Source organism: Boleophthalmus pectinirostris, unplaced genomic scaffold (genome assembly GCF_026225935.1).
Source record: "Boleophthalmus pectinirostris isolate CB_2022bp ecotype Guang Dong unplaced genomic scaffold, ASM2622593v1 HiC_scaffold_17, whole genome shotgun sequence".
Taxonomy (NCBI): domain Eukaryota; kingdom Metazoa; phylum Chordata; class Actinopteri; order Gobiiformes; family Gobiidae; genus Boleophthalmus; species Boleophthalmus pectinirostris.
The window spans coordinates 11,850,350-11,861,210 of record NW_026571115.1 but is presented as its reverse complement, the minus strand read 5'-3'; the positions used below and the strand labels follow the sequence as shown (position 1 = coordinate 11,861,210).

General features: G+C 34.7%; 1 protein-coding gene and 1 non-coding gene across 2 annotated transcripts; one reads left to right on the top strand and one right to left on the bottom strand.

Moving 5' to 3' along the window:
• Positions 1–555: 555 nt before the first annotated feature.
• Positions 556–627, top strand: trnac-gca (transfer RNA cysteine (anticodon GCA)). Its single transcript has one exon. It is a non-coding gene; the product is annotated as a tRNA-Cys (tRNA).
• A 363-nt stretch (positions 628–990) lies between these two features.
• On the bottom strand, positions 991–8,614 carry arl5c (ADP-ribosylation factor-like 5C). The gene is made up of 6 exons (XM_020923832.2): positions 8,400–8,614; positions 7,364–7,424; positions 6,662–6,809; positions 4,640–4,723; positions 3,309–3,460; positions 991–2,627 (listed from the first exon to the last, which is right to left on the bottom strand). Exons 1-6 carry the CDS (start codon positions 8,443–8,445, stop codon positions 2,579–2,581), a joined length of 540 nt encoding a protein of 179 aa, XP_020779491.1. The 5' UTR covers positions 8,446–8,614; the 3' UTR covers positions 991–2,578.
• Between the last annotated feature and the right edge of the window lie 2,247 nt (positions 8,615–10,861).

Genomic DNA, 10,861 nt, shown 5'->3' with positions numbered 1-10,861 from the left:
AACCATAGACTGTTTATATATTTTTTATTCAGTCTATGATGAATGGAACAGAGAATTACGAGTTTTAGAGATGTAATCAGACTAATAATGCACTATTAGGCCTATTCAAACTTGTGAATGAAATAAACAAAACTCTTGGTAAGTTTTGGATATAGTAACAGTTATTCTAACGTGAATCAAAGCTTACAAGAATCCATTCTGTGTAATATACGATCTTAAAAATAGAAAATTCTTGCCTTCAACTCGCCAGACTAAAGTAAATCGTATTCCCATTCAAAAGACACCTTTTATGGAGTTTGAGTGTGTACGATGCTCCGTGCTTCCATCTAGTGGCTAAAAAGCGTCCTACATCCCCCTCCAGTGAATAATAATTAGGAGGCTACATCGTGTCCAAAAAGGTGAAAAAACACTTGCTTTTGTCAATAAATTACCCTGCTGTAATTAACTACCGAAAAAACTGCTTTTATGGCCGTATTGTAGTATATATATTGCTACTATTATTACATATTCCGAGGCTCATTGAAATACAAAACATTTTCCCCTCTTTCGCCACACGGGGGTATAGCTCAGTGGTAGAGCATTTGACTGCAGATCAAGAGGTCTCCGGTTCAAATCCGGATGCCCCCTTGTAATTTATGAATTTTCTTATTTCATCTTTTATTCTTCTTGTCACAACATTTAAAACAGTTTGATACGTTTTTGTTTTCAAGGATGATACACCAAAAGAAACTATATTTTCTTCTGTTATCAATAACCTTTGTACCCTTTGATAACTTTCAGTCTATGGTCTTCTGTTATCAATAACCTTTGTACCCTTTGATAACTTTCAGTCTATGGTCCTTTTACAAGCTAGATAGGCTCCACGAAATGTATTTTTTATGTAACAGTATTTTTATGTGAGCCTAAAATGTGTTATCATTTACATATTTTCAATTGCATAACACAGCTCCATTCATATAGTGAATTATAGGCCTATCAACAGGACAACAGTCACATCTCAACATTGTTTTTTATTGAATCTACAAAAACATTTGAACATATAATACAATAAAACATAAATAAAGTCTCCAGCAGCTTATTTGCCATTAAGACATGACTGTAATATACAGTTGCCCAAATAGTTACAAATAAATTAATTTTGGCTTCTTGTACTCAGGCATAGTCTTAAACATAACATTATAACATAACATTTGTTTGAACCATAGATTCATTAAAGGCAGCTTTTGGGGTTTAAAGGTTAAAGGGAGTTACAGTGAGTAATCCTGAAAGCAAAAGTAAATCATCATATCAATTTCCAGATAAAATAAAAAGTAGTCCACATTTCACTTTCTTTTCTAGTCCTATTTGGAGGTCTAATCATGTCCAAAATATAACTTTCAGACTATTAATCTTTTGTTAGAGTGGCTGAACACTTCGATTGTGAGATTTGCCTAATTTACACTTCATTTGCAACTTTTTGTCCTTTAGATAATTTCTTGTTTAGAACTACAGTGAATATTCCTGATTTCGACCTGGTTTAGACCTGTTATATTCCTGGTTTAGACCTGGTTTAGACCTGGTTTAGACCTGTTATATTCCTGGTTTAGACCTGGAATAGAAAAGTCTGAGAGCTGTGGCATTAAGATATATATATGCAGTGTGTTAAAAGTGTATTTCTATAATTTTTGTCAAATAATTTCCAACTATAGAGAGAAAACCAAAACTGATTTAGAGCTTGTGTTGTGTTGTATGAGGTATTCAGACTGGTATTTATCTACACCTCCCTTATTCCTATTAATTAATGAATGACGTGGATAATAATAACTTAAAATACCTTACATAATACATGTTATACAATCATAATGCAATGTGGTTTTCCTTATAAATATTATTGTAAACATATACTGATCAGGCATTAAAGTTTAACTACTAACAGAGATATAACTCACTCTGTATCCTGGCATCTGTTGGTCTAGTTATATTAGGCAACAAGTGAAAAACGTAAATCCTGAAATTAAGATTTTAAAAAAAGGATAAAATTTCAGTGTTTTACATGCACCGAGTACTTAGGCTACCCTAGTTGTCTGATTATAGTCTGATTTCTCTAGACTGATCTCATCCCTGGCTACATGAAAATAGGGGCCTAAAAAACATTATGTAGGAATTTCACATTTGTGCTGAAACTTGATAGCTGATTTTGGTGGGAAGGAAAAGAGGGCTTCTTTTGTCCAAAAGGGTATAATACTCTACATTCCTGTAAAGTACATTAACATGCCCCATTTTGCTGAGTATAGGACAACTTGGCAGGTTGTGTTATTTGTGATCAATGTTTCTTCAGATTACGTAGGTTTTAACATGTAATCTCATCATTTTGCCAGATTATTAAAATATAATCATAACAGCAGAAGTTCTTTGTGTAAATTGCCAACCAAAGTTCGTTAGCTGGTGGTGGTCATCCCAGCCAAAATGGTCTTGCATCTTGGGCCAATCCCTGTAGTCATCTGTCCATTGTTTTAACAGGATTTTGCTGTAACCTTGTGAATCTTCTTGGCACAGGAGGTTGGCTCAGTTTGAAGAAAAGTTGTTTACTGGAATAGTTTCAGTTTGCCAGAACCTTGGACCTCATCCAGTCCAGACTGGCAGGTAAACTACAGAGACAGAAAGAGGAAACAAGACTATTAAAAACAATGCATGAAACTTCAGTAAGTGAGTATGTACTTTTAATATGGGTTACATTCTATTGATACTTTGTAGCTGATGTTATCAACATTTCCTGGGGGTGTGATGCTAACAATCTCAATCTGGGGCTTGTTAGACTTTAATTTGAGCTTTATTTTTACAGTCTGACCATTCAGAGCTGGTTTATTTGGAACTACAACAGGTGAGATGATTTTTGCTGTTTAACAAGTTTCATACATTAAAATTACAGTCACAAGATAGCCAGCATGAGCCAACAGTTTTTCAGTTAGTCAAATCAAACTATTAAATAGGACCATGAACGCTTGCATTGACCACAGGCTCCTGAAAATGTGCTTTTTAAATCCATTTTGTATTTTTTCTTGTTTTTAGTGTTTCCTAATGTGTGCATTGTATCACCATGGCAACTGTTGAACATTCTGCCAATAGAAATGCATTGTAGAACACCCCCAACTTGATGTCAGCTGATTAGCATCTGGGTATTTAACAAACTTGAATTTAAAGTAATGAGACTACACACATTTCAGAAAACAATGTGCACTGGTTGGTTAATCTATTCCACATTACACAGTGACGCAACAGTGACCTCAGTAGTAAATATAGTTCCTGTGTATAGTGTGAATGGTCCTCACCCCTCCCCCGTCAGGGCGCAGCAGGCCTGGACGTGCCAAGAGTGAGTGGTGATGGTGTCTAATGTTAAACATTGAGATATCTCCGCCGCTGTCATCGAATCCTTTACGTCCTGTTTGTTTGCCAGAACCAGAACTGCAGCATTTTGGAGGTCCTGAAATAAGACAACAGAAAATACTTATTTATAATGCTTACTATAAAGATACAATGTGCAACTTTCTGGAGGCAGCACATGCACGATGAAGTGGAAAGTTAAAATCATACTTTGGGACATTCTCCATAGAGATAGACAAGTTTTATGACATATTGTGGAAAATTATAGCCAAAAGAACAGCAATAATATATGTTGTATGTTCAAGAGTTCAGTATACTATGTACACTTATTTACCAGGCCAACGCCTCCACAGACAGTGACAAGTATCAATAACAAAGAAATAAGGCAGAACACATGTTGTGCCTTTACTCTGAGTCATTCAACATGCCGTGTTTGGGCAGGTACTGTAAAAACAACAATCACTGCAAACAGTTTCACTTGAGCCAAAAGGCACTGCTTTGTTCTAAAGGGCTTGTATATTGTGTTATAACACTGTCTGGGTATTCCACCTATTAAAGATTATGTTTTTGGAATTTAAATTAGTTGTTGAACCAATAGTAATAATTATTTCTACCACACAAGGTCCTTTATTATTAGTCTGTCTACATCTCCAAAGCTCAAAATGTTCTGATCCTCTTTGTGATTTTCTGAAGCGGTAGGTTTCACGTTAAGGTAAGTTCTACTTTTAGTTCAGTAGAGATCGACAGTTTCAGGGATAAAGATGTATGGAGTTTAAAAACCCAGCAGAGCACTTCCTGTATTACCACATGACATCACAAGGTGGAACAGAGTGTTTTCCATTTGAGATAAGAACTCACTCCTGGTATATTTGTGATGAGGAAACAACATTATTACATGGATCAGAAAATAGCGTAATATGGGCCATTTAAAAACAACATTAATGCAACTATAAGAACATTATACAAAATATTGTATACTGTATTTTTTTAGTTATTATGAATCCAAAATTACTAACATAATTTTGCAAATTAAAACTGTTAAATTTTCTTGTAATTATATTTATGCCAAAATAAATCTACAGAAACATTCAAGGATGCAATATACCACAGAGAACATTTTATATTCAAATATTCTTCAGTTCCACCTTTCATGGAGCATTGTCTACATAGAGCTGTTCACATAAAGGAATGGTCATCTATTTTACATTAGTGCATTAAGGATTTCTCTGTTGTTAGGTCATGGCATCAGAGATTGTGAATAATCATAAAATCTTCATACCTCGTGTGCAAGCATCCGGTGGAGCTCGTCTTTAGTGACGGTGAGTCTCTCCCGGTCTGTGCTGTCCACCACCAGAATGACAATCTGAAATAAAGCAAATACATAATGAATTAATATGTACACAATGTTTACTGCAATTGCAAAGAATCTGTGGGAGGTAATTAACAATGAACAGTCTAGTTTCACTCTTCCACTTTTGAATAGATATAGAAAATATTATACAAAAAATAGTACATCTACGAGTTTCAGAATGATGAAAAACCAGGGGACTGTTGCCGATTAAAGAATCTATATAACACAAAATTGACTCTTGTGAACTTTACATCATGTTATAATGCTGTTACGTCCTCAGAATCATACCTGGAGTTATGTTTTGTTTCATTCACACATGTTTGAGTAACGTTTTTTTTTTTTTAATTATTATTATTTTTTAAAGCTCAAAATGCTCTGCTCCACCTTTTGATGTCATGAAGTGGTAGATTTCAAGTTAATAGTTCCTTTTATCTTTAGTTCAGTAGAGATTGGCAATTCCAGGGCTGAAAGAAGGGTTTGAGAGAAAACTTCATCTTAAATATGCAGGGTCTTTGTGTTAAACAAGTCCAGGTATGTTTTTGACGAGGAAACAACATTATAACATTGATCAGAAGATATCGTAATAATATATAGGCCCTTTAACAATTTAAAACAAAAACCTTCTGAAAAATGTTGCAAATGACAGGAAGCTGAAACCCAGGAATAATATAGGTAAATGGATGGATATTTCAAGATGGAACACCAGAAATAAACTCTGTAAAATATAGTAATTTAATATATGGAGATGTACCATAGCAGGATTCATACATTTATATTAGCTCACCCTGACTTAACCAAACTTAAACAACATGTAAGAGGTTTATCATCTGTACTGCGTTATCAGCGGCTACTAAAAACAACAAGAAGTCCATAAGGTGTAATTATGGACCTGTTTATTACATGCACAGTTACATAAGAGTCCTCAGAAGATAACATAGGTAAAATGGGTTAGTATGTTCTGGCCTCAAAAACATGATTTGGGTGTAATTTAAAGCTTCAGATTACATTAGTTTATCTTTATACATTATAATCCAGTGTTCCTGGGTTATATCACTTGCTTGTCTCCATGGAGATGTTCTTGGTTTTCCTAGAATGCTCCAGAGTATGGCATATACTTGGTGACAAAGAGAATGCTTGATTTGATTTTATTTCTTTAGCAATGAAAAAGCCTGTAATTCAAGATGGGTGAGTTTAATGCTACACTGTGCAATATTCTAAGAAAAGCCATAACATCTCCATAGAGACAATACAGTAGCAGATACTCCAACAGAAAAGGTACATAATGAGCTTTAAACCTAGGAAAAAAATATTAAAAGAAAAATGCCATCAAAAGACAATAAAGACTAATTACCACTTATATAACTACAAATGTATCTGCATGGATAAAACTAAATCCATAAATCTCCTTTATTAATTCTTTGCATCTAATGTCATCAATATTTCCTGGGGTGTGGTGCTAACTGTAGGCATGCTCTGTCTGAGGCTTTGTTAGACTTTAATCTGGGCTTTTTTTCTACAGAATTTGACCATAAAAAACTACAACGGGTGAGACAGTTTTTACTATTAAACAAGTCCCTCTCAAATAACATTATAGTCATGAAGCTAGCTACTATTAGGCAACAGTTTTTCAATTACACTCCCCTTTTTGTTGAAAATCAAACTCCTAAACAGGACCATAAACACTCGTATTGATCATACCCCCATGAAAATGAGTTGTTTAAATCCATTTTGTATTTGTCCTTGAGTGTTTCAGATTATTTTTGACAGTCTTTGCTAATCTGTGCATTGTGTCACCATGGCAACTGATGGACATTCCACCATACACATACATGTCACTGCAAAGTATTGATTGTTTCCATAACAGCATCCTTTGTAACAGCTCTAGCCCACTAGCCTAGGGACTATCTGTTTAAGGTTCCTCTTTTTTATAATCTTATTTAATTGAATTACCTCTGTGTGGCAGTAGTATGAATACCAGCTCGCTCGCAGACTTTCTTGTCCTCCGATGTCCCAAACCAAAAAGTGCGTATTTCGAACAGTGATTTCCTCAACGTTGCTTCCTATTGTTGGAGACGTGTGTACTGCCTCCTTTGTCAGGCTGTATAACAGAACATGGAAGTATGAGTAGAAGTAGTAGTGGTGATAGTAGTAGTGGTGGTAGCAGTAGTAGTAGTATTATAAATACAATGAATATTTTTACTTTAGGACCTATAGCAATAGTAATAATAGTAATATAAGTACTTGTTTGCTACTACCACGTTATCCATTACTTTAAATTTTACTAGTAAATTTAATTTCTACACATTTTTACAGTAGTAGTAGTAGTAATAATAGTAGTACGTTCTCTTTCTATTGTTCTAGCTTTAGTTTACGTAGTAGCTGTTGAAGTATCTAGAAGTAGTTGTTGTAGCAATAGTACATTTTATTTAATTTACATTTTCACACAGCTAGATCTAATTGATGTAGAAGTAGTTGACATTGTTTAGTCCTAGTAATAGTAGTAGTAGTTGTAGTAGTAGCTATATTACTATTAACTTGTACTAAAGATGAGTATTTTGAGCCATGTGTTACAATATTATTTATATTTGGTGTAATTATTATATTAAACTCACTGTAAAAGGAAAAAAAATAAGGTAATTCTTTGTGACTTACAACTGGTAGAGGATTGTAGTTTTTCCTGCATTGTCCAAACCCACAATGATGACTTTGTGCTCTGTTATTTGAGAAGGAACAAGGAAATTTTTACTTTAAACTCACGCTTTCACTCTTGTAATACAAACATAACCAAGAACACAGCATGTTCAGGTATTAGTGATGGACAGAGATTAGAGACAGGGCAGCTGTGATGTAATGTCCAATGTTGTTATCATGATTATGTAAATACAGAAGTTTGAAAAGGTCATGGCATAGACTTGCTGTATACAGGTTAATATGTAATCCTCACACATAACTAAATAAACCAAACTAAGATTTTAAATGTGACCACTCATTTGGAAATGACTATATACCGCCCTGTAAATTGGGTAAAAAGAAAATGTGTAGGCTAAGTTTTGGAAAAATCAGCCTATTATTATGTATTGCTTCTTGTGTTTGTTTACATTATAATTTCTCCAAAATCATACTAAGTTGTCCAGCGTTAAATTATGTAAGACAAGCCTATCTATCTTAAATCTATGGCCTATTGCATTGATATTACCCTGCTATAATACTGCAGGCAGTGTTGGGAAGTAACTGAATACATATACTGAGAATACACAATCTGAATACAAATTTTGAGTAACTTACATTGCAGTCACACTTTTGTTTGATGATATTCACAATACACACTTCACTTTTCTTAAATCAAAGGAATAAATGACAGTACCCCAATTTAGGCTTCAAACTGCACATAATCAGTGAGAAAAATAGAAAAACTGCTCTTCCTACTCCAGTTAGGGATAGCAGGAAATAAAATATAAAGAAATAAATAAAGCTTAAAGCTGTTTTACTCTATAATTTAAATGCAACTCGATGTAAAAGAGTTCTGAGTACTCAGAATACAGAATACATTTTCATGCAGGTGTTTAGTATTCTGTAAATAAATTCATTTTCAACGTATTCTTCACATCACTGTAGATAGATTATAGATGAACAAAACCCTGATATCATTTAATTAACATCGTCAGCAAAATGATGAGGTAAGTCTCACCTTTGTCCCCGAACACTGTCATCATCTTCGTCAATAGAAAGCCCATGTTCACTGTATTGATTGATTGTTCAATAATATACCGTAGTCTCCGTGTTATTATAGAGCGGTGATGTCGTGCTCTGTAACCGCCTGAAGACGCTCTTATCTCGGCTGTACCTGAGAGATTTGTCCTGGTACGTCCGCGGTGCCGGTTCACTTAGTTCTGAGTTTGTGGGAGGGACGCACTTCTAAGAAACACTCAGGCGTGACTCACGCACGGAGTAGAGGTGCGTTCGGGCGTCGTGGGAAATTTGGCGATTCAAAACAATAACAAGTGCAGTAAATCTTAGTAAGCAAGATAAAACAGCAAGGTTGACAGAAAGAGGCGACTTTTGATTGATGTCACCTAAAACATAAGAATAAGCTGCTACCCTTACATTTTAAAAGTTGTTTGGTATGGAAAAAAAACAAACAAAAACACGCATTATATTCAGTGACTGCCTAAAAATATTGATTATGCTTGATATGTTATAGGCCCAGTTATTTGACTAACCTGGAAAGCAGATATTGAATATAGCGCTACTAGACCTAAACAGACAAATATTAATATATACTTTGAGTAATATTTTGTCTAAATAAGAAGGCCTATGCATATAGAATTTGTCTGAATTTACAAGGCTGGTACTAATATCTAAACTAGTTAGCTAATAACAGCTTATAATAAACAACATAATATACTGAAATAACCTAGTGAATATGAACGATCTTAAAGTGGATACGTTCAATTGCAATATAGGCAATACCATACACAGGCTAATAAAAGCAATAAAACATTTAGTCTGTTCAGATTACAGCATTTTTCTAGTATTAACCCTAAAGTTATCATATCTCTCCTTCTTTATACTTCCTACATCAGCTGGGGGGTGCAGTGTAGGCAGAGTGACAGTGACAGCCAACCCTGAACGCATCACAGCTCACGCTCGTTTCGTTACGTCACGTCGAAGAGGGCACACGAGCGCTCACTTGACGCAACAGGAAACGCACTCACGCAATGCCCTTGTATGGAAACATAGGAACGCGCTGTTTTCCTCTCGGTGTTCGGAATTAGAGGAAGAGCAGGAACAAAAGCAAAACTCCATTACGCAGAAACTCCCTTGAATCCCCTGCGGTCTTTCCCAGTTGTTATCCTGTAATTACCCATGTTAGCTAAAACTACATGTACGTTATTCCTGTTGACTTTAGGATACACAACGTTAAACAGCAGAATTTAGGACTATTTTATGTAACAATAATATACATTTTAAAATATGTTTAGCTTATCTGTAGTTCACACATTGGCTATACATGCACACCAAAAGTGTGATTGTAGCCTGATTTCTTACCAGATTATTGAAATGTCTTAGGCCTGTATAGTTACAGCTGATGTGTGTGATCTGATTTTTGTTAAAAACGTGCAAAAAAGGCAAACTAATGTGACAAAGACAAAAAAAAAAAATCTTAAAGATGTACTCTGATGGATACGATACGCCACCTGCTTGTTTCCATGGAGGTGTCACTGTTTTGCCTTGATTATTCCACAGTATGGAAATAAACTTGGTAATCACAATGGAGACAGTCAGATCTATGGAGATGCAAGCCTGTACATAGTAAGAATTTGAGTTTTTTGAGGGATTTTTGAGCTATAAGACACATGTATTTGAACAATTGCAAGGGAGATCCGTTTAATGCCCTACTGTGGAACATTCCAGGCAAAGAAATTACATCTCGATAGAGACAAGCAAAAAGCAGACCCTCCACCTTCGAAGTTACATAGGGCATGAGTTTAAAGATTGAAAGAGTTCTTTAAAATGTACTGATACTTTTAGGCTATATTTCTAAAAAGTCCACAACTTAACTGACATCTATCAGAAACAAAAGTACAAGTCCAACATGCAGAAATTCCCCTGAGTTCCCAGAGTGGATCTAATAAAATAACATTCCTATCATGCAATTACCCATAGGCTATTAAAACAAAAAGTGTGATCGTTATTTACTATTTACTGATTTCTGGAGTGATTCAATATGATTATTGAAATGTTATCAAAACCGTTACATTTGAGGTAAGTAGTCTGATGTATTTTGAAAACATGCAAAAAAGGGCAATGTGACAAAGACAAAAATGTAAGAGAAAATGCATGTTAAAGATCGAAAGAGTTTAAAAAAATATTCTTGGTACTTATGTATTTCTAAAACGTCTACTTTAATTATACACTAAAATTCAGATATAGGCTATTTTTGGGTTATCTGATCATGCTAGTTGTCTGATTTTGACTAGTCATGCTATATTTAACTTCTTTTAGACTAAATTCAGTTATATTTTACTTAAAGGTGGACTGCACAACTTTTCTGGTGTAGGGTCCATCACCTGCTTGTCTTGAACTATTATTGCCAAACAGGCCTGTGACACTTTACCAGTAAAGGTTACACAGTGCACCTTTAACTAC